Source organism: Rhinatrema bivittatum, chromosome 11 (assembly GCF_901001135.1).
Source record: "Rhinatrema bivittatum chromosome 11, aRhiBiv1.1, whole genome shotgun sequence".
NCBI lineage: Eukaryota > Metazoa > Chordata > Amphibia > Gymnophiona > Rhinatrematidae > Rhinatrema > Rhinatrema bivittatum.
In genome coordinates, this window is record NC_042625.1 from 5,676,604 (window position 1) to 5,700,918 (window position 24,315).

At 43.1% G+C, this 24,315-nt stretch overlaps 1 protein-coding gene across 1 annotated transcript; it reads right to left on the minus strand.

Annotated features, from left to right (window-relative positions):
- Positions 1-16,033: 16,033 nt before the first annotated feature.
- Positions 16,034-23,760, minus strand: LOC115073524 (zona pellucida sperm-binding protein 3-like). The gene is made up of 10 exons (XM_029572026.1): positions 23,610-23,760; positions 22,326-22,522; positions 21,837-21,946; positions 21,230-21,321; positions 20,641-20,821; positions 20,221-20,329; positions 18,674-18,765; positions 18,456-18,556; positions 18,058-18,186; positions 16,034-16,259 (listed from the first exon to the last, which is right to left on the minus strand). Exons 1-10 carry the CDS (start codon positions 23,758-23,760, stop codon positions 16,126-16,128), a joined length of 1,296 nt encoding a protein of 431 aa, XP_029427886.1. The 3' UTR covers positions 16,034-16,125.
- Between the last annotated feature and the right edge of the window lie 555 nt (positions 23,761-24,315).

Here is a 24,315-nt window from a genome sequence, read left to right on the forward strand (position 1 = left end):
GCCTGCCCATTTTTTTTTTTTGCACTGGACAAAGGGATTGGAGATTTATATTACGAGTCTGGTAAGAATTAACTCTGTTTATTTTCAGAAGATAAAGCAAAATATCAACTCTGGTTGTGCTAAGTTCATTAAAATTTCAGTTGCAGTCCTATATCTTGCACTTGCTTCATCTAGTGTAATGCTTCTTTAATCCAGTCCTCAAGGCTACCTAACCAGTTAGATTTTCTGGATATACCCCATGAATGTGCATGAGAGAGAGTTGCATGCACTGCTTCCAGTCTATGCAAATCTATTTCCTGAATATTCATTGTGGATATCTTGAAAACTAGGTGTGCCCCAAGGAACATAAGAACATGCCATACTGGGTCACACCAAGGGTCCATCAAGCCCAGCATCCTGTTTCCAACAGAGGCCAATCCAGGCCATAAGAACCTGGCAAGTACCCAAAAGCTAAGTCTATTCCATGTTACCGTACAAATTATATCGCAATGACAGAGAGGAGCACCCAGGCAGTGGTGTGGCGCTTTATGTCCGGGATGTTTATCCAACAATAGCCTTATCTTCTCTAAGTGCCTTTCCACCTTTCTTAATGTGTGGAATACATCTGGACTGTGCTTCTAGGATGGCATTTTTTAACAATGACCACGCCTCTTGCACACTTTTTTACTTTTGTAGCTGCTCCTTTCATTTTATTTCTAACTATTTTTCTCATTTTATCAAAGTTTCCCTTTTGAAAGTTTAGCACGAGAGCTGTGGATTTACTTACTGTCCCCCTTCCAGTCGTTAATTCAAATTTGATCATATTATGATCACTATTGCCAAGCGGCCCAACCACCGTTACCTCTCTCACCAAATCCTGTGCTCCACTGAGAATTAGATCTAAAATTGCTCCCTCTCTCCTCAGTTCCTGAACCAATTGCTCCATAAAGCTATCATTTATTCCATCCAGGAACTTTATCTCTCTAGCGTGTCCCGGAACCTGATGAATTGTCTAGGGTAGGGTTTAAGGTAATGTTACAATCACCTGCTACTATTAAATGTCCTTCCAATCGTGCAGAAATGATCTCCCCTAAAGCAGAAAAGAAAGGACCCTGTTTCGTATTAGGAGCATTAAAACCTCCAAGTGAATATTTTTCTCCCCCTACAATAATCACAAGAAGGAGAAACCTGCCATTAGGATCCTTATAGAAGGAGTCAAGTTCAAAAATTAAATCCTTTCTGAACAGGATTCCTACAGGCGCCAACAAAAGTACGCTGGATTTTAGTAGATACGCGCGGAGCCGTGCGTATCCGCTAAAATCAGGGATCAGCGCGCGCAAGGCTATGGATTTTGTATAGCCGGCGCGCGCCGAGCCGCACAGCCTACCCCCGTTCCCTCCGAGGCCGCTCCGAAATCGGAGCGGCCTCGGAGGGAATCCTCTAACGCCCTCCCCTCACCTTCCCCTCCCTTCCTCTACCTAACCCACCCGCCCGGCCCTGTCTAAACCCCATCCTTACCTTTGTCGAGGGATTTACGCCTCCCGGAGGGAGAAGTAAATCCCCGCGCGCCAGCGGGCCGCTAGTGCGCCGGGATGCAACCTGGGGGCGGGTCCAGAGGGTGCGGCCACGCCCCCGGACCGCCCCGGGCCATAGCCACGCCCCCGAGCCCGCCCCCGGAACTCCTCGAAAACGCCGCTGCGCTCGGTCCCGCCCCCCGACACGCCCCCGACACGCCGCCCTCCGAAAACCCCGGGACTTACGCGAGTCCCGGGGCTCTGCGCGCGCGCCGGTAGGCCTATGTAAAATAGGCTCACCGGCGAGCAGGGCTCTGAAAATCCGCCCCTTAGCTTATACCAATTTAATCCCCAATTCCCCTACCCATAAACCAGGTCACATCCCTCTTTATACACTCCGTTCAAATATATCCCTTTGCTTTACCCATTAACCTCCACCTCTTCCCACCCCCCTGCCTCCCTTGGGGAACTACTGAAAAAGAAAAAGTTGTTCCATACCAAAAACAATAGGAGGAATAGTCAAGGAGGACCCCAGACTGCCAAGTTACCAGGCTGCTAATACTGACAGCCAGCAATCAGTTCACCAAATCATAAAAAACCATAAAAGAAATAGTGATTATAACTGACTGCACATCAGAACATCTCAGGCAATTATAACTCCAAACCATCTATGTGGTTGGGGAACCTGACAAGATAAAATAGTTAGAAAGAGAACCATTACAGCAAAGTCAGGTATTATCTGTATTCGGGGACAGTTCCTTTAGAATTTCTGTGGAGGCGTCTGTTGTCCTTCCAGACCCTTTGACATCAGAGCCTCATCCTTCTGCTGGGCCGTAGTCAGGGTTTGCTGGGCAGCAGCTTGCACCATTTAGCCAGCTTCTGCAGATTGCACACGATGAGAGGAACCCCTAATAGAGAGCCAAAGCTGAAACAGATGAAGCCATCCATAACGAATGTTCTCCTTTCAAAGAATGTTGGTAATAGGCTTCATATCTTGTCATTTCTTGAGCACCGAAGGTGACAGATCAGCAAAAATTAGGATTTCCTGGCCTTCCAGCTGAATAGGTGCGTGTTTCCGTGCTTGAGTAAATATCTGTTCCTTTACTGCATATTCATGAAAGCACACTATGATATCGCAAGGCCGGTTTGATATTTTGGGATCCAAAGCGCAATGGGCCCTCTCGATCTTAATGCAGGCCTGCTGAGTAGGAGCCAAGCTCTCCGGGGGGGCCTCCATTGTCAAAATTCCTTAGTAAATCTGTGTCACCACTGCCATGCAGTCCAAATACTTCGGGGTCTCTGGTACCCCGCGAAACCTCAAGTTCACCCAACGCGATCTGTTTTCCCAAGTCCTCGATTTTTGCTGACAAAATGCTATTTTCAATTTGTATGGACTTATAATCACTTTGCAGATGCTGAATCTGTGCGGCCTGGGAGTTGGTGGTAGTCTTGAAATCATAAAGTCGCTGGCCCATCTCTGATATCTCTTTCTTAATATCTCCCATGAGATCCATAATCTCCTTTTTATAATTTTGACTATCTTGGCGAAGGTCACAAAATCAATTTTGAAATTCTGCGCAGGCCAGTAACTCAGAATCCTGGAAAGGCGGAGTGCCTTCCTGCCCGCAATCAGAGTCGGTGCCATCATCTGCCGCCATCTCCTTCTGCTCAGCCAACTGGCTGCTTTCCAATTTTTGATAAGAGAATTTTTGGAATAGACTGATTTTCTTTGGACAGACATCAGCAGAATATCTCAAATCAGTGTGGTAAGTTGGGAGGAAATCCATCCGATGATGCCTGAGATATTTATATAGTTAGCCCGGTGCAGCGAGGAGATCTCAGTTAGGTGTCCAAAGGCCTCGGCAATGTCATATCCTCTTGATTAATCACAAATCTTAAACAAATAAATCAATGCAATTTACAATTAAATAATATGAAACTACTATCATTCTAAAATTAAATTTAAAAAAACAATTATAAGCATGGTAAAACATGGTCAAGCAAATAACCAATAAAATAATCGTGAAAAACAACACAAAGCTGGAAATTGCAAGGCATAAGGCAATGAATATACTTAATGCAAATAAAATTCTTATTGGTAAAATAAACAGAAACAAGTCAGGAAAGCTGAAAACATAAAACAATAATGCTCTAAGTGCTAAATCATCTTAAAAGCGCTGCCCCGTGAACACAAAAAGGTACCATAACAAATTTAGTGGAAACAAATTTAAATTTATTATTGCATATCAATAAGTAATGCAGGTACCTTTGGGAGGAACAGAGTTGCAGTTCTCTCTGTAGAGAAGCACTACTCTGTGTCTCCCTGTTTGCCAGTGAGTGCTGCTTTTTTATAGGTAAAACATACAATAATCCCTAATATGGATCTATGGGTGGGAGTACCATGTACAAAGTTTCGTGTGTCAAAACAAGATAAATTAAACCTAAGCTACCCTGATCCCCCTCCCAAATTGAGGCCCACTTGCCTGATGTTCACATCAATCTTCTGTTAGTCCTTTGTCCTGTCAGGTTTTCACCCTCAGGGAGGTTTCCAAGACTCTGGTTTCACTGGTACCAATTAGCCTGTGAGATTCTAACCTTTTCCTTCTGCTTTTCTGTGACCCCATGACCTTCTATCATATGTTTTTGACATCTCCTTCTGCTGTCCAGATGTCTCCTGGAGTTTCTCCAAATCAGGGTCAATGGGGCATTTAAGGTTCCCATGGCCAGAACTGCAAGCAGGCCAAGGCAGCAAAGGATTCTGGGTGAGCCATAGTCTCCATGTTGGTTTCAAACTCAGGCACACATATCAGCTCTTTAAAGGAAAATTAACCATACTAATAAAACAAAATAAGCTTACATTGTAGAATATGCTTGTGAAAGCAAGAAGGGCTTTCCTGAACTTAAGATAGTCTTTCTTCAGGGGCAAAGCAATAGGAAAAGAATTGTGTAGGTCCGATGCTACGAATGAGAAAAAGGGATCTCTCTGGTGGTCTCTAGCCTAATTTCCCTTGGGGATGATAACATTAATAATTCTTGCTGAGATGAGCACAAAGTTTGCCAAGAATGATAAGGGACTAGAAAGCTTGAAAGAAAGGAAGGAGTACTCCACTAAAAAGATTTAAATACCATGCACCCAATCTTAAAATGTATGCACATGGCGACAGGAAGCCAATGCAAGTCTTGAAGTATGGGGGTAACATGGTCATATTTCCCCAAACCAAAAATCAGTTTAGTGGCTGTATTTTGAACTATCTGAAGTCTTCTTAAGTGAATGGAAGTGGGGCCATGAAACAGCACATTACAGTAATCCTACTGAGACAGGACTAAAGAGCAAGTGAGGGGCTGAAGATCAGAGTGATCAAGATAGAGTCTTGAAAAGTGAATGAAATGCAGGACAAGAAAGCTTGCAATAGATGCAAGCTATGATTAGAGAAAGTGAGTGCTGAATCACCTGCCATGGTAGAGGGATAATAACCATCACACGGGGAGGGGGAGTGTAAGCCACAGCAGTAAATATTAATCTGATTATAGCAAGAGGCCCTTTGGAAATTGTCATTTTTTTGGATCTATAATCATTTTTTTTCATGCAGGTTTGTTAGTAACACATTACCTCTCAGGGCTTCACTGTCCCTTCTCAAAAACAATTGTACAATAGCACCCGTGACTAAAACCTTTTAATCTGTATTAATTCAGCAGCTGCAAATCACTATAGTAGTGACAGCATGATGCCGGGATCTATGAGGAGAGGCAAAATCAGCAGGGGGAAAAAAAAAAAAGGAGGCGATAATGCACACCAAGAGCTACAAAAGCAGAATTCACAGGAGCCGAAAGCTTCACCTTTGAGGAGCAAGGGGGGTGGGGTGGGAGAAGAGGCATTTCCCCCTCCCCCAAAGGAAAAGCCAGCTCTCCCAGCCTCCTCCACATCCCCACCAGTCTCTTTCTCCTCACCCAGGGGCTGAAAACATTTTTCTAAAACTTGGGTAGTAGCTATATATTTTTTGGAACCAGGGTAACTATTCACTTTTTTCCTTTTCTATTTTTTATTTTTTGGACTTTTATTTCAATTCTTTTTACTTTTCTTTTCCCTTCCAAGCACTCTCCCCCTAGCCCCTTTCCCTCCCCTCAATCACTCCTCCCACCACCTAAAGTCCCCAGCAACTGCTGCAAACTCTCCCACTCCCCTTCAGAGCCTCGTTAGCCACCTCCAGCGCAGACCCTGGCCCTCACTGCAGTTTTGTTTTATGATCCGTGAAGGCTGCTGAAAATCCAGCTTCGACTTCCCAGCAGCTTTCTTGTTCTCCAGCCACATAACGCCACTTCCTCGTCAGTTGGTATGGGCCAATGATGCCATCTTATCTCTTTGCCTCCATGTGGGGGCAAGAAAACCGCCACTTCTCTTCACAAATGGGGTCCGATAACCCAGAGGCAGATGCAGCTCGCCAGACACCAGGTAGAATATTGTTTAAGAGGGAGTCAAATTCTGAATTCTGTACATAGTTTGCCCTTCGCTTGCCTAGCATCGGAGGCTTCAGCTGGGCTGAGCGCCCTCAGCATGTGGCAAGGTCGCATTAGACCTTGCCCTAAAGTGATGTTAGCAGAGTAGCATTGTGATGAGGAAGGATATTACCTATTGGGAGAATAAAATCCTTGCATCCCTCGGCTGCAGAAGGAGCTGGAGCTCTGCTCACTCCCATCTTCCCCGAGTGCTGCCATTGTGCCTGTTCCTTCACAGGGAAGCTGTAGGAGAGGAGGGTATTCCTGCTCAGGAAAGCTGGTTGGGACTCACACAAAAAGAGGATGGCCAGGCCTTACTGGGAGGAAAGAGGAAGGATTCCAGGAGACATCCTGGGAGGACAGAGTGTGTTGAAGGAAGAGGTCCTGAAAATAGTAGAGAATCTGAGTAGACCTAAGGAAGAAGGGAATAGTAATATTTCAAAACCGTATACAATATCATTAAGCATATAAATATAAAATGATTAAAAACAAAAGCAAATTAAAAAATAAAACAAAACATTACAAAACAGGATTGGATGAGTGCACCAGGGAGGTGTCACAGGAGAGGCATCTTGTCTGGCAAAACCCGGAGGGGTAGATTTTTAAACCTGCGCGCACTTCCCAGCACGCACCCATGGACATGTCGATTTTATAACGTGCGCGCACAAATCCGGGGGCCGTACGCGCAAGGGAGTGGAATCATGCATGGGGGTGCTCAAGCATCCACTACTCCCACCTATAGAATCAAGGGCAAGATCCAATTAAGGAGCGGACGGGGAGAGAAATTTCCTACCCCCTACCTAACCTCCCTTCCCCTAACCCCCGATTTTTATTTTTTTTTTTTACCTTTTGCGCCTCAACAGGAGCAGTAGCAGCCCTCCCTGCCCCTGGACCAGCCCTTTCCTTGGCCCGGCGCTTATTCGCATACAGAGGTTTATGCGCGTGGCCGGCCCCATTTGAAAATAGGCCCGGCCCGGGTAAACCCCGGGATTTATGCGCACTGAGTTTTTTAAAGCCACCCAAGAGAGTAAAAGATGATCCAACAAATCAGGCAGAAGCTCTAGAGAGAGAAATAAATCAGAGCCTTGGAGCGAAGGAGATTTCCATTAGCCAAAAGGTACTTGGAGGGCCCAGGGAGGAAGGATACCTGCCATTTGGTGTTGAGGGTAAAGAGGTACTGTATGTGGAGTTTGTGACACCTTTGGACTTTGATTGCTGTTGGTGCACTTATATTGGGCTTTGATTTTGCCGACACCCCGTTGTAGTAAAGACATTTTTGAAAAACAGAGCTGGTGTGAAGAGTGTTTCTTTGCATGACTGGACTGCTGTATGGAAGAGCAAAACCCTAAGGGCCTTGAAAAGCTTGATTCCCCCCCTCCTAAAGGAACTCAGAAGGGCATGGGGCCTTGCATGGTCCATGGCTCTCACCGTGTTCCCCATACCTAAGAGCACACCGGGACAGGGTTACAATTGTGTCCAAGACTGGAAACTATGAAACAGACTAACGGCAATGCAGGGAAAGGCTACATGACATGAGAGCTAAAGACAAAATATGCATACCCTAAACCATTCAAATACCTCAAAAGATGTAGATCAGACAATAGCAGCAAATCTTTTTCAGAGGGAAAAGTGCTCTAGCACAAGGGGACAGAATCAGGCATAGGAGCCCAACTTTCCAAAATGCGTAGGGGTGGAAAAGTGTGCACAGAATCACCAAATTCTGTGCAGAAAATAGCAGAGGAGACCCCGGGTGCGCAAAGATGAAGGACCCAGCACACAGTTTGCGGTGAAGATGAAGACCCGTGTGCCGCAGGATGCGCTCCACTTGCAGCGAAGATGAAGGCCTTGGCGTGCTGCAAACGGAGTGTGCGCCAGTTGTAGCGAAGATGAAGGCCCCAGTGAGAGTGAATATGTGTGTGAGACAGAGAGGAGAGGGAGACGGGTATGAGAAAGGGGAGGGTGTGAGAGAGCATGGAGCATGGGAGGTGAGAGAGCGGGGGGGGGGGGGGGTGCTTGAGTATGGGTGCCAGAGAGAGGGAGCCTATATGAGGAGATTGTGAAGGCGTGTGTATGTGCGTGAGAGATTGGGAGCTCATGTGTATGAAAAAGGGATTGTGTGTATGTGAGGGTGCTGGCTTGTGTGAAGGGATTGTGTATGTGTGAGCAGAGCCTGTGTGAAGGGGTGTGTGAGAGAGACATAGGTAGCCTGTGTGAGGATGTATGTGTGAAAGAGAAAAGGGAGCTTGTGTGGGTGTGTATACAAGAGAGAGGGCCATGTTTGAGAGAGTGAGGGAGACTGTATGAGGGTGTGTGTATGTGCACTAGAGAAAGGGAGCATGTGTGGGTGAGAGAGGGAGGTACAGAGTGAGTCTGTGTGAGAGGCAGTACTGAGAACGGGGTCAAACTCTGGGACAGGTGATAAAGTGGAAGGGTTGAGCCTAGAGGTGGAGGGGAGAGCGAGTGGAAGGGACACTCTTACAGTAAATTTCTAGGGAAAATCTGCATCTCTAAGCAATAACTTTTCTGTAATAATTTAAAATGTAATTACTTAAAGACTCATGTAAATTGTGTTATTTTGACCAATATGAAGTTTGCAGAATTTTAAGTTTTTGTGCACAGAATTCCCCCAGGAGTACTAATCCCAGAAAGCTACAGCTAGCTGAGCAGACAGATCTGCATCAGATCATTTGCTCTTCGTCTACCTCCTTTTATTAAAATCTCACTTTACATGAAAGTAAGATGTGGTTTCCTTTTCTTTTATACTAATGCTGCAGCATTTGAAGAGCTGCCACCCCAGCTCTGGTGTAATTCTTCTAGATCCAGTTTAATGAATCTGTTGGCAAGGGCCATGCCTCCCAACCTCAAGGCACATGCGAGGAAGCAAAGACAGCAAATCAAAGCCTATCAATAGAGAGCCCGCATCCATCCTCCTCCCGGCCTTCACATGAGGGCATGGTACAGAGGCCATGGAATATACTGTAAATAAAAGCAAGAGGATAAGGAAATGGTTCTGCACTAAGGTAGCTAAAAAAAAAAAAAAGGGCAAAAAGCAGCACTGAAAATGTGCAAACGATCACTTTTTCAAAGCAAGATGATTCTTTTCATTTTTCTATATTTAAAAAAAACCTACCGATCATAATACATTGTTGGGTTATGAGAATTGTCATCCACATTTAGGAGATAGTATCCATTTTGGCCAATTTTTGCATCTGCAGAGATTATGCTCAGGAGAGCTTCAGCGATGTGCTTTAGGTTCATTGACAGGAATTATCCCTGGCTTGTAGTACATAGGGTGATGAAAAGGGCTCGATGGAATAATAGGGAAACCCTACTGAATCGGCAACAGAAAAACCCCTTACAAAATTTGACCTGTGTGCTCCTTTATTCTCCTCCTAATAGAGTAGCAAAGACTATTAACAACAAGCATTGGCATGTTTTACAATTGCCCTCAAACTTTGAAGAGAAACCATTGATAGCTTATCAAAGAGGATGTAATTTAAAGGATCAGATTGTGAGATCACACTTTGTATACAAGAGTGAGAAGGGACACTTTCCATGTGGATCACATTCTGTGTGTAAACCCCAATGAGAACCTACCTTTTCAAAAGTTACAAAATTTCAAACCAAGGGTAAAGACCACTTGTATTTGGAAACATGTGGTTTATATGATATGGTGGCTGTACCCATTATTGTCTATAGGCAAGACACTGCATGCAGTAAAGTTGCATATGATTGAGCATCACAGTGTGATTCACTGTAAAAAAAAAAAAATTAGAAGCATCACACGTGGAGCAGTGTCTTGCTCATAAGCATAGTTGAGGATTTGCATTTTTAGTCTTGGAACAAATGAAAGTTGGCACTTGTGGAGATCATATGTGATTGCTGTAAGCTGAACAATGTTGGATTTTTTTTCTTTGAAAACAGTCCATCCATCAGGATTGAATAAAGCATTGATTAATCAGCATTTATGTAGAGTTTAGGTATTGACCACTGGGGCAAGAGACATGTTGGTTTCATTTTCCACTTCTTTTGTGTTGCTTCTCCATGAGGGAACTAATGCCTTCCTTCATTATTAAATCTATTTTAAACCATTTGAAACTGGTATTCATTGATTTAATTAGTCAGAGGATACCCCTTTTAACATCTGGCACATTGCGAGATGCTGTCAGCATATGCCCACCCTCTTGAAAGTGGATTGTTGAGCTGAGAGTGACCAAGCACAGGAGTAGATATCCATTGGATTGTTTTATCTTTCATATATTTTATGGTTTAGGTACTTATTTTTCTATGGTATGGTGTACTCTTTTTAGATCATTGCAGTTCCCCTGCAACATCCATGAGTGTGTGGAAATAGTGTCAATGTCAGGATGTTGGAGCACTACAGTTTCATTACCATGTTTTGAGGCTAAAATAGAACAGAATTGAGAAAAAGTTAAAGACAGCTTTGAGATAAGAGAAAAAATTAAATATATCTTCACCCTAAGATAAGGACTTTTTTTTTTTAATCTCACATATTTGAGTTGCAAACTTTATGAAGGTGGATTTTGAATTTGAAATAGTTCACAAGTAATTATAAGTTAGAGCTTTTTGCTATATAAAATATGGTTGAAAACAAACAGTTTTAAGCATTTGGAAAAAGTATAAGAAAGCTGGTAATAGTTTACCAGCTTTAATAGTTTAAGAATTTGGGAAGAAGTATGAGGTAAACTGTGCACTCCAACAACTGATACTTGTTGAAGCCCATTGCGGGCAAGAGCCTGTGGATTATGGTTTGAGAGGACTTACACATCTGATACTTATTCTCCTTTTTGGGGGTTACCACACACCCACTTTTTTTTTTTTTTTTTAAAGAGAGAAGAGGCAGGGCAGAGCTGGTGGTATGAGACTGAAAGGAGACAAGGATCAATGGGTGGAGAAAGATAAGGAACAAGTAGAAACATTAGAAAAATGCTTCAATTTGGTGTTTACTAAAGTAGACCTTAGAGGACAACTGCTGCTTGACAAGCACACAGATGAAGATGGGGTAGATTCCACCACCATAGGCCATGGAGCCTGATACCATACAGCACAGGATATGAAGGGATTAAGAGAAGTACTGGTAGATCTACTGAAGGACCTGTTCAATGTCTCTGTAAATGAGATTACAGGACTCAGAAAGAAGATCTGCAAAAAAAACCCTTAACATCAGCTGCAAAGAGTGGACAGTCTTGAAAAGTTAAGAGGAGATACGATCTAAGAAAGCTTGAGAGTCTAAAGGTTTGGCAGCTCAGATATGATACCAAGAAGTGCAGCCATGGATATGGAGAGTGATAATCTGAAAGAGCTTTACATGATTGGGAAGAGGCAGGGGGTGTGCTAAAGACCAATGCACACAGACCAGGAGAGCAAGCTTAGGGTATGGTGTCTGATGATAGAGTAATATGACAAGGCTGCCGCGGTGCATAACCAGCAGAAAATAGAAAGGGAGGCAATACTGCCCCTGTCCAGATTGTTGGTGAAGCCTTATCTTGAGCACTCTGCTCAACGCTGGTAACAGTATCTCAAGAAGAGTGCAATAGGATAAAGACAGTCTAGAGAAATGCATCCAAAATACTATAGGATCTGCACCATCTGCAATGAGAGTCAAGGACCTAAACATATATACTTTGGAGGAGAAGAGGAAGAAATTCCTGAAGGGCATTAAAAACACAAGCCTCAACCCTTCATGTAGGGTTAGTCCAAGGGAAAAGACTGGGGGATCACCAGGCAGGATTTTTTGCACAGGAAGGGAGGTGGATACATAGAATGCCCTCATGGAAGGGGGTAGGGGGGGGGGCTAACAATGGTAGCAATTCAAAAAGGGCTATGGGCCAAACAGAGGGTTTTTAGTGAAGAAACAGGGTAACCTGCATTAATTTTCAGAGTAACATTTCTACAAGGGCTAGCTTACAAGCAGCAGCAGCAGTTACAACCATAAACAGCATGCAGGGCAGACTAAGTGGACCTCTTTGGTTTCTTCCGTCATTTACTCTGTTACATGATTCCCCCCTCCAGCAGCAGGCAGTCACTTCCTTCCCCCATTTGTCATTGAAGGCTTTAATGGCATTAACCTCAATTCTCAAACATGCTTACTGCTATTTGTAACCTAGTAGTGATGGCAGAAAAAAAAAGGACCAAATAATCTACCCAGTCTGCCCAGCAAGCTTATGGCAGTATCTGCTGCACTGTGCAGGTTACGCCCATGCTTATTTTAGCAGACCATAAGAGTCAGGGCCCTCGGCTACTGTTTGAATCCAGTTTCCCTTGACCATTGCCATGAAAGCAGAGAGCGATGTTAAGTTGCATCAGCAGTATCAGGCTTAGTGATTAAGGGTAGTAAGCTCCACCTCAGCTAGTTATGCCTATGTTTATTTGTTCCCCAAACCATAAAAGGTGAGGCCCTCTCACTGCTGTTGAAGCAGAGCGCAATGATTGAGTTGCATTAACAAAATCAAGGCTTAAGGATAGCAACTGCCACATCAGCAGGTTAGTCCCTGTTACACCCATGTACTCTTCAGGGTACCACAATATTTATCCCATGCCCCTTTGAATTCCCACTGTTTGTCCTCACCACCTCCTCTGGAAGGACATTCCAGGCATTCACTACCCTCTCTGTGAAGACATTTTACAACATCCTCCCTGGAGGATCATTTCATGACCCCTACTTTTGATTTTTCCCACGGCAAAGAAAGTTAGACTATTGTGCATCATTCAAATTCTTCAGGGATCTGAAGGTCTGTATCATATTTCCCCCTGCACCGTCTCTTCCAGCATGTACAGATTCAGATCCTTCAGCCTCTCCTCCTAAGTCTTCCATTTTGGTCGCCTCTATCCTATCCTTTTAGAGATACAGGCACCAGTACTGAACAGTCTGCCAGGTGAGGCCTCGGATCTGTATAAGGGCATCGTCGTCTCACTGACTGGTTATTCCTTTCTATGCAGCCCAGCATTCTTGTGGCTTTAGCTAATCACCTTGTCACATTGCTTCACCATCTTCAGATCAGACACTGGCTGCCCAAGGTCCCACTCCCAGTCTGTGTACATTAGTCTTTCAAATCACCCATCAAAATTCCTTTGGCTTGCCGCACCCCAGGTGCAGGACTCTGCACTTCTTGGCATTGAATTCCAGTTGCCAAATCTTTGACCACCCTTCAAGTGATTGCAGAAGTACAGTCACTGAATCTGCCAGAGGGCTATGGCATGAAAACTATAAAATGAATTTGAAATTAATAACTTGATAGGGTTGAAGCTTCTGTTTAGGCAATGGTTGTAGCATAATAGTTTCCTACTAGGATATTAACCTTCTCCCCCTCCTTATCTGGTATAGCTTCTCAATTTCAGTGAAATATTGAGAGAAGAGATATTGCTCTACTTACTTCAGATTGACTTGGAAAACATGAGAATACTTCCTGAACCTCAAAGTGGCAGCAGCCACAATTGTCTATCCAAAGCAAATCATGTGAATTCATCTAAAAAAAAGTTCATTTTGTAGTACATGTTTTCCATTTTACTTTATTTTATCCCTTGCCCCTGTTTTTCAAAGTTTAAAAAGGAACTGTATTGCCTAGAAAAAGCTGCAAGACATTCCTTGCCATTGCAGGCATCTGAAGGTAACTGCAGGCTGCTTGTGTTAACAAGCAGCCTGCAGTTGCATAGGGCATTAGCAACCCTAGCACCAGCCCTGGAGATCTATGGCAGGAGAGGCCTGGCCAGCTCTGGTCCTCAAGAATCAAACAGGCCTTGTTTAAGAATTCATACATGTTCCATTGTGGAGATTTGTATACAGATCTATATGCTTATTCCTTGTGGATGTCCTAAAGACCAGGCCTGTTTGTGACTCTTAAGGACCTGCGATGGCCACCCCTGCTCTGTGAGAAAGGCTAGCTATTCACTTTTCCTTCAGCAGCCTTAAGGCTGTCACTTTGCATGGAAGTAACCATAAGGGCAGCAGTGCCCTCTGTTGGATTTCTTCTGACAAGGCAGCAGGCCATTGAGCACTGAATGCTCTTCTTAGCAGATGAGCATTTCAGCACAATTAGGCCAATACAGTAAAGCGTAGCCACCATTACCCTGTTTCTAACCCGCTTTGGACACGCAAGGTGCACCCGCAATTCAGTAACTGGTTTTATGCATCCTTGCTGAAATGTACACATCCATCTCTGCCTGTATATATGTTATGTTAATGATCAATTTAGCTATTCCCTCCGATACAGTAACGTGCACCCAGATTATCGCCTTTTTAACCAGCTTATTTGCAGAGTCTTTAACCTGCATATTTATTGCCTACCCTGACCCTGGCGTTAGTGTGGTGTTCAATCAGCTTCCTGCTGCCTTGAGTGCCTGGCTGGACATCCAAGCCTGGCTGGACGTCCAGCCAGGTGCTGAAGGCAGCAGGAAGGTCTATGATGTGAGGTCATGAACCTGAAAATATGAATTATAAATTTGGAGTCAACTTCAAGAGGATTGGGAGTGCTAAGCTCAATTCAAAGTACCTCTCCTGAGCTACAGTGAAAGTTTGCTCAACACTGGGTGTATTCAAGCACAGAGCTGGATTTTAGGGTTGGTGAAAATGGGTGATCGCCCAGGGTACTACCAACATCACCCATTCTGCGGCTGCCTGGCTGCAAAGGATCCCAGCCCACCGTGGTTGGAGAGAGATCCAGAGACCATGCAGGACACTGTTCCATTGCAGCCCGGGGGGGGGACGCTTTTCACCCAGGGCACCATGTGTCCAAAATCCGGTCCTGCTCAAGCACCTACAGAGCTGGTACTTGTGATTATGGTGATGTAATCTGTACTTCTCTCAAACATCTGACTCTTTCCAATGAAGCTAGGTACTTCCCAAAATGAATGTCCTTGAATCAACTTCCATCTCGCACCTATGGGATTCTGTTGGCGCCCCACCCGGGACAGCCCCTGCATGGGTTCAGCTCTGGAAGCAAGGCTGGAGAGTGAAGGGAGCCCTGCTCTCCCCACCCCAGGGAATGGCTTAGATATGCATCCTAAAAAAGGAGTCCAGTGGCAGTACTTCTGACCTCATTTTCTATAAAAGCCGGAGGTTAGACCATAAGACATTCAAAAGAATAAATATATACACAAAAGTATGGGAGCACGGAAACAGTGCTAGAAATCATCAAGGAGGGATGTGGGAATGGAGAAAAGGAGTCATTTGGGCCCTCAAGGCAGTGGGGTCTGTAGAAAAGAACCATCCACTTACCTGGTGAAGTGACAGGTACCAGTGCACCTGGGATACTGTATATGCGCTGTATGCCGCTCTAGACAGTAAAATGGATTGTGCGTGCCTACCGCTTCACGGACGCTGCTTGGATTTGCATCTAATTTGAATACTGAATCGAGTGGCTTGTGAACCAAAATGTGTATGTGGCAAACGAGCAGACACCCGGCACTGTTTTATGTGTCCTTACTGTATCTACCCAAATATGAAGTAGAACCAGAAAGATCCACTGCAGCACAAAATGTCAGAAATACATTGGATAAATCAGTTCTGAGAAGTATAGTGGGCCACAGAAACTAATTTTAGGGTGTTGCCATCCAGTGTAACCCTAAAGTACCCAAAATGTGGGGCTTACTCTTGAGGAGCTATGGTGGATTTGTATACAGGGGTATTGGTTTTGGATGTATTTTATGGATTTTTGTAAGGTTGATTTTGCTGTTGTACATTACACAGTAACTTTTTGGAAACAGTTTATAAAATTAAACTGTTTCTCCAACCTTTCCTGAAAGCACACCTGTCCAATCAGGTGTTTAGGATTGCCACAATGAATATTGCAGATGCAGTGTACATCCATGTATGGGAAATATGCATATTCATTATGGAGATCCTGAAACCCAACTGATTTAAGTATACTTCCAGGAGAGGGTTGGGAAACAGTCTTAATGCCATGGATTGATGTGAAATGACAAATCCCTCTTTGCTGGATGTAATGAAGCATTAGACTAGTAACCTTATCTAGTAAATCAGTCTAAGGGGAGATCTCTTCCCTCCCCAGATCACACAACTAGAATTGTTTGAATATTTTCCAGATTTATTAAAGATATCTTGAGCATTACATTTAGTGTAATTCTCTGGCCACCGCTACCCTTTGTTTTAGATGTAACTTCAGCTATCCTGGTTCTGCAAGGGATTGTTCGCCTGCCGTGTGTACAGACAGACCCCCAGACACAACAGGAGAAACACAGCAACTTCCATTATCAGGGCTCCAACTGCTGGTGGCACCACATGCTGGTGTTTCTCTGAGAAAGCAAGAAGAGAGAGTTAAACCCCAAGCTTTCCAAACTTCTTAATTCTTGTACTGAGCAAGCAATTCTAACACAATGGGTAGCTTTTACACTCTTGACTGTTTCCTCAACTAATACACTGTTCTATTCTTGTACCAATGTAGCAACACAGGGAAACTTGGTATCTGGCAGAGGATGTGCCTGTGAATCACTGACCCAAAAAGGTGAACCCAGAGTTCACTACGGAAACTGTGCATGAGAACACCAGAGGGGTATTTATACTGTACTCACACTCCATTTACTCTATCTTTTATATTTTTTTTCTATATAATATTTATTACTATATTATGTTTAATTGGTTATCTATTCTATTTGTTCCATCATTGTTAGTTCTATTGTTACCTGTTTTATTGTTCAACTGTTCTATGTAAAGCCCACTACTCTTTTTGGGCATTTAAAAGTTGTATGTAAACCAGATTGATTTGTAGTTCCTACAAGAACTTCGGTCTATAAAAATTAAAAATAAATAAATAAATGTGGGGTATGGGAAGTTCAACTATTTGCAAAATAAAGGAAAGTGTGTCTACTGGTGTCAGGAGCTGACTGCATGAAAAATGCGTGAGGTGAGAGAAGTAGTTGGAATATTGGATATTTGGAGAAGGCTAGGACTTTTATCAGTGTACATTGCGTTGTACTCTTCTCCCCAGGAAGACATTTTATAAAATACTTACAACCTATTTGCATATTCTGAAACGTGTGCTTGCTGTTATGATTCAATACTAAGGTGAATTATCTGAAAAATTCTAAAAAGTGTTGTTTTCTGAAACATTATAGAAGAGGGATCCAGGAGAGAAGCTCCTCCTCCTGAAGGTTTAGCCACAGCAAGCAGTCTAATCTAAAAATAAGCTAGCTAATTAGGGAACTGAAACTTTGGAATAAGGAACAGTAAGGCTGAGGCTAAACAAAATGCAGGACTGTTGTGCTTTCTAGATTTTTTATTTATAGAGGTGATAGTAGCCCAACATACATTTTGTTATCCTTCTAGGAGGTATACCCCTTTCAGAAGGTGTTTGGTGTGGTCAAAGAGTAAACCTTCCAATAAACTTAACTTCCACACATTCAAGAGGTCAAGTAGACTAACTTGGAAGCCACATTAATTTATCCCAGGCTCACTTTATACCCATTACTAGAATGTGGCTGCTTCTACTAACACCACACAGATGGCTTTTGGCCATTTAAGTGATGTAATGAGCTCAGATATTGGAGTATCAGTCAAGAGAATGCTGTGTCCACAACCCTAATCTGTGCACCTGAATTATAAGCCTGGGCCTTGTATCCAATGCCTTACATGCAAGTCTGATCAGCTGAGAATTTCACTGTCCAGGAGTCCTTTGTCTTTAGCACCAATGTGTAGGCTACAGTACCAGCCCAAGAAGGGAAACTGACCCTTCTTGAAACCAGATACTTACAGCATTACCCTTGATCCTTTAAAAAAAAAAAAAAAAAAAAAAAAAAAAGGGAAAAGAACTAAACACAGAAGGTGGCAGCAAAGGCCTCCCTAGTTTACATAGAGCCATAACAGGACTTTCTACTTAGCTCAAAACATTTTGCTTGCAGAATATGTTTTTGGATTGCATTGATAATACCACTGCATAATATTTGAGAGTAGATGGCCATAGCATGCAATAAGCTTGTCTTCCTACCACTGCAGGAATGCAAATGTTAAAGTCAGTCCTGTTAACCCTGCCAGATGACATTTAACAGCCTTATAGGACCTTGGATCAAACCCTGGCAAGCCCTATAGGGATGTTACCTTTGGTGGCCTCAGCTGAATAGGAGCTGTTCGTGTCCCATGTGAATTTTCCAGCCTTTACACCAGATTGCTGCACCTTTACAGGCCCAAGCACCACATTGTGGAAGAATCCATTCTTATCCTCAAAGTCTTAAAGAAAAATATAAGAGTGGAGTAAGGAATCTGTACTCGGGAACAGTGAAGCAGTATTTCAAACACCTATCCTCCATTTCAAGTTTTGTTCCTGACCTAAAAGCATAAGTTGCTTAAGCTGCCAATATTCATCCATTGTTACTAGGGCTCTACCATCCCACCCAGTGAGAAATTGCCATAGTTTCCTGGAATAAATTCTTATTGATCTATGGCAAAATGAAACAGAATAAAAACCCCTGCAATAGACCATCCCCCTCATCTGGTACCTTCCAGGTCCCTCTTGTCACGATGAGTCACCAGCAACTGGCAGATAGAGTCACAGCAGTTGCATACAGAATTCAAAGATGGATTGTCCAGGAGCTCCCAACTATAGAACGAAGAAGTTGACAACTATTAGTTCTTTCCCTCCCTCCCCCCTTCACTTATTGATGCCTTGCATCAGAACTGAGTGTGCCTTATCCCTTGTGCTGCAGCCCCATCTCACCTGTTAGTATCTCTGTGAAATGAGCACGCCTTCCTTGTGGGGTCTGTCATCACTTTGGGGTCCCAGACTAGTACTCTAAAATGAAGATAAACCTGCAAGACAAGAGTGGCCCATAGTTTGCACCATCACCTTCATAAGTGCCATGAAATAGGAGGAGATGTTTTAAACCACTCTGAAGCAATCCTCGCATCTTGTTTCTGCAATAAGCCCTATGGGATCCACCTTATAACCCTGATCAGTCTCTGTACTACTTCCTCCCCTCTGTTACTAGCTTGTTCTCTTGGTAACCAATACCACAGAAATTGTATTTGCAAGGTTTTAAAGTGTACTTACATTTTAACGTTATGCTGTTAAATCTTTACTAGAGGACTCGGGAGTAATTTCCCCCTGCTGAAATAAGACTAGTAATTCACTAGCTGCTATTTCTCTTATGAAATCTTGTGTTCATTTGTACATGGTAGGAAATGTATATCCATCTCTGGTCTGAATTTAGCTTCAGTATTTTAATGCTTTGATGAATTTATCAGTTACTGTAATTCACCATACATGGGACAAATCCTTTTTACCAGACTGCAAGTTATGTAATATAGCAGCATGTTCCCTAATCTGAGATTTCTTGACAGGGGATGCATGGTCATGAGTACTTTACATTAGTTTCCCCATTTTGTTTTACAAAAGTGTTTAAACAGATAATTTAGCATACTAGTTTGACATGCTACTTCAAAATACATTTTCAAAATTCCACCCCATATTACAATTGAAACCAGTACAAGATCTGCAACTTAAGAGTACTCTAGAAGTGATTGAGATCAAAAGATCAAGATTGATCAGATAGTCAAGACATATTTGGCCCATTAATTTTAGGATTTAGCTGCTGGTAAGAGATTATGAACGTGTTGCTTGCTCTAATATGCTAAGCAGGGTACAATAAGCATTCAGACAAACCCTGTCCCCAGAGGCCTTTCACCTAATGTTGTACCTGAGGCAGTGGAGATGAGCTGACAATAGTATTTGAACTCTGGATTTGCTGGTTTTCAGCCTACTGCTGTAGCCTCTAAGCCACCTTTCCATAACCCATTTAAAGCTGGATACAAAAAATTATTTTACATTTAAAAACAAGTTTTTTTTATGAAAAGTCTCATATTTGTACTGGGTGGCATGGTAGCCCTAGAAGGAAAGTGTTCACAGAAGCATTACAGCTTCTGTCTAAGGAAAGACTGATGGAAACAGGCTTTCCATGTAGATTCCTTATGACGAATGCAGTGCCTCGTGAGCAGTGTTCCATGGAGGATTAAGTCTGACTGAAAGCCTGTAAGGCCTGGCTTTTTAGCTGTGTCTGCTGGTTCTTGATTTGATTTTGACGACTTTAGTTTGTTGTACAGTTACTGTCATTTTAGTATTTTGACTTGTTTTATAATTTCTATAAGTAATTGGCTTTTTACTGTATATTATGTAATTCTTTCAATTTTGTTGTATTGTATTCACCCAGAGCCTTTGTTGGAGGGGCAGTTTAAAGTTGTGGAAGAGTTATGCTCAGCAATACTCACATCTGAATCCAGGTTGGCAAATTGGAAGGCCTGGAGAGAGAGGCGGATCATCTCGTCAGCTGGTCTAGGCATAAACCTGGAATCTGCTATTTTACCATCCACGAAACACCTTAGAAAGTACAAGCTTGTTCAGAATAGAAAAAAGGTTTCTCTAGAGACACCAATGGGCCAAAGGAAAAACGAATTGAAGACAGACCTCCACCAACCAGGGAAACAAGACATATGGCAAATACATACCAGTACTCCAGAGTAGATATTCTATGGGTGCATTTAGTTTCCCCCTTTAAATTCACTTCTAAACTAAAAGTTATATTCCCCCCACCTTAAAAGAAGAGGTATGGTCCAACATACTTCAAACTGACCCTTTCTAAATATCTATACCAGATATTCTCCTTGAAGTCTGCTAGTCTACAGAATTACCCATGGTTTCTGATCACACTGTAGCTCTGTGAAGTTGCAGATAGATTTATGCTTGGAGCTGCTGTGCCTTCATCTATATATATCTTCATGGGCTGATGAAAAGATGACTGAACCATGAATTCTACGTTGATAGGAGATCCCAGGGGGTAAACAGATGTGTTAGAGGCAGAGCTAAAGTCCCCTAAAAAGGAATCAAAAGAAATAAGTGGTTTAAGAGGTCAGTTGTCCAATACTGGACATTTGAGTAGAGAGAACATAACATGCCATACTGGGTCAGACCAAGGGTCCATCAAGCCCAGCATCCTGTTTCCAACAGTGGTCAATCCAGGCAAGTACCCAAAAGCTAAGTCTGTTCCATGTTACTGTTGCTAGTAATAGCAGTGGCTATTTTCTAAGTGAAAGTAGGGAACTGTAAGGAGAGGCAGAAGCATTTACATGGAATACATATTCCATGATGGAAAAATCAGGACCCACTTAACCCAATAAGGCAAATAATTCTTTTCTCCAACTGCTCCCTCCATCTCTTCAGGACACAAAGATCAGTGTTGCTTCCAATGCCCCAAATATAATAGCTGAGCAAAATCTTTACCATTCATCAGTCTTGCCTGGAAGGCCAGGCTCCCTGATCCAGACAGCTGGCCAACTATTCCCAAAAATGGAGGTGGTGTTGGACTCAGTTTCCTAGAGTAGAAAACAAGATACTCATTGTGTGAAGAACAAACACTGAAGTATCACACCTGGTGCAGAGTATTTGCACCCTAGGCAAGCTTCCAGTCATGCACCCCTCCCCCATCCCCTCCATTAGCATCAGCTCCAGCACAACCCTCTCTTTGGCAGTATTGGCTCTCCCGCTCTAGGCCTCATGCTGGTGGGATTTTGCCACCCCCAGAATTTTGGTGTTCTAGATGACCCTCTGGTTTGCCTAATGGAAATACTGGCCTCGCATCCACAACAAGTTGATAGAGAAAGGTAAGGGACAAGGAGCTTAGAACATTCCTACATCACACAAAAGCCACTGAATGTCCAGAGCCATTCACGCAGAACCCCAGGTTAACACTTGCAGAATACTGCCAAGTGAGATCAGGCTTACTGGGGTGCAGGACTGGCTGTGACAGACAGTCACCTGCAAGTGGTTCTGCTGTAAGCCATGCATGCCTTGGAGTATCAAAAAGCAGCATATGAATATGGTTACTTACCTGTAAGAAGTGCAGTTGATACGCTCTTTAATGGACTCAGAATAATATTTTTGATTGGAAGGGGGTGTGTAAACCAGGTTGGTAGAGTACTCCACTTTTGCTCCTGAGGTCTGGGAGGGAAAAAAAATGCTAGACCATGAGGACAGCTGAACTATTCCAGCCCAGAAAATAAAATATCCAGGAGTAGCAAAACCCTGCCATACAGAGGATACCAGTGTTTATCAATTCCACCAGCCCATCACCTTGTTCTCTCTCAGGACCAGATTTTCTAGAAAGTCATTAGGATATAGGGATAGACATACACAGTTCTGCTTTGCTTCACCTCCTATCATCAGAAGTTATACATGTTTCTTTATTCCTACTTATGCCCCAAATCACTCTTAGTGCAGTCAGGTCCTTAGCCATGCTGGCTACTGCGGAAGCCAGTCCCAGGAACCCAGGGGGAAACTGGCTCATGGCAAGGTCTAGAGCTATTGGTGGATTACTCACCAGTCTGGAGAAGCCACAATCTCTTAGTCTGTATTCAAAGACAATGTACCCCTTCAGGTCAGTTAGGGAAGAGTAGGGACACTTGCCCAGGTGTAGAGATACAGGGTCCAGCAGGTAGCCAGTGCCAAGTGGATCCTTCTTTATAGCCAGACTAATATCAGTTTCACTGCACTCATAGAATAAAGAGTTTTTAGGGGCTAAAAAAAAAAAGTCAAAAGGTCATAGGCCATACAAGGAGCAAATTAAGTAGTTTTTTTTTTTGCTTGAATCTTCAACTAGAAAATTAAGTAGCATCTGGTCAATCAACATGGTCATGAAACCATCCAAAAGAATATATTCCACCAACAAGCAACAGGATGAATGAGAACAAGGCAAAACAAGTTTGTTCTCCATAAAATGGCTCTGCTTGCTAGTCTTCTGAGCTCAAGGCAATATACCAGAAAGGTAATAGTGTCTATAGCAGTCATAGCTTTGGATATTAGAAGATCAAGGACAGGCTATACCCCATGTAGCCAGAAGATGAATGCCCTATAACTCACAGCAGTCTTAAGAAAGAGGACCAGGTCAAACCTGATGGCTTTAAATTGTTACTAGTTTAAAAAACAAAACAGAACAGAAAAAGATGTCGTTTGACACAGCTGCCCTGGTATAGGTCAACAGCTAGGATCTTATTAGGGACGTTCTTTATAGCTTCTTGATTAGGGGCAGCAAGTTTAGTGTTCATGAGCATGTTTGAATCTCCGATAACAGGAGGGCAAAAGCTTGGAAACTACACAGTGATAACCCAGAAGTTACTGAGCAAAGAACACAGGTTGTGATTGAGAGTAAATATTATGCTTACATACCCTATGGAAGGGAAGCAATTCAGAGAGTACATATTTAGGTTTTTTTTTCAGTGGAAAGGAAGCTCTGGAACAAGGAGTTGGTGGCATGAGAGCATCTGGGTGGCCTCAGGACTATATAGAAATGTTTTCACAGAAAGGTTGCTGGATGCACAAAACAGGAACAGCCTTTCCATAAAAGTAATTAAGGCAAAAACTTTATTAGAATTAAAGGACACAAGAGGCAAGCCTAGAAGATTAGCAGGGACAGGAGAAGAATCAGATTATGTGAGCGCTGCACTATCACACTGGAAAAAAGAAACAAGAGGAGCAGACAGAGCTGGTTATTCTTACACCAGCTTATGCTAGTGCTCGGTTTATTAGGGAGTTTCCCACATAATAGGCAGGAGTCCTAGATCCCCTCTTCCTTTAGAGAAACAGCCCCACACCTTGAGATACTTACCATGCTGGGCAGTAAGAAAAGAAAGGCAGAGACAAACCAGAAACATCCAAATCACCATCCTGACCCCAAAAAACAACTCTAAGCCTTCACCCAAACTAGGAATATAAATGTACTGATAGGCGTGGCCTGTGGGCAATCCACACACCTTCATCGCATCAAACAGCCCCATCAGCCCTCACTAATCTCTTATCCCTCCCTCTCCAAGGGCTCAGCAAACATTAATGCTGCTGTTTGCTAAATAAAGTACAGGGCTCTATTACTTCTGCTTGCTCTCTGTTAAATCATATTGTGGCTTTCCAATAAAGGTATTAACATAGTATTCCCATCAGTCCTCCAGTGCCACAAACGGGTCAGGTTTTCAGGAGACCCCTCCCTAATGAATATGCCTGAGATAGATTTGCTTCATTTGCATTCAGATCCTTCTCGGGCATATCCATTAAGGGTCTCCTGAAAACCTGACCCGTTTGCAGCCATTGAGGACTTAGACCACCACGGCGTTAGCCTGAAGCTTTTTGTTATTTATAGACAGCAGAAGTGCTATATTAGGAACTCAATATTTTGGAGGAAGAACTGGGAAGTCAGGTGGCATTTCCAAAATCACTGTGACATATCTCCGTTACACCTAGGAGATTTCCTGCATGATATCACCCATTAAACTGATACAGACATTACCAACCACTGCACGTTCTACTTCTTGTTAAACTTC

What these genes read in the sequence shown, in the direction of transcription:
- LOC115073524 (XM_029572026.1), bottom strand. Translation starts at nt 23,760, where the DNA reads ATGAAGGTGTGTGGATTGCCCACAGGCCACGCCTATCAGTACATTTAT. An exon ending in AGTGTGATCAGAAACCATGG is followed by an intron (nt 20,330 to 20,640) that starts GTAATTCTGTAG and finishes GTACTTTCTAAG; the next exon opens with GTGTTTCGTGGATGGTAAAA. An exon ending in TTCAGCTGAGGCCACCAAAG is followed by an intron (nt 16,260 to 18,057) that starts GTAACATCCCTA and finishes TTGCTTTCTCAG; the next exon opens with AGAAACACCAGCATGTGGTG.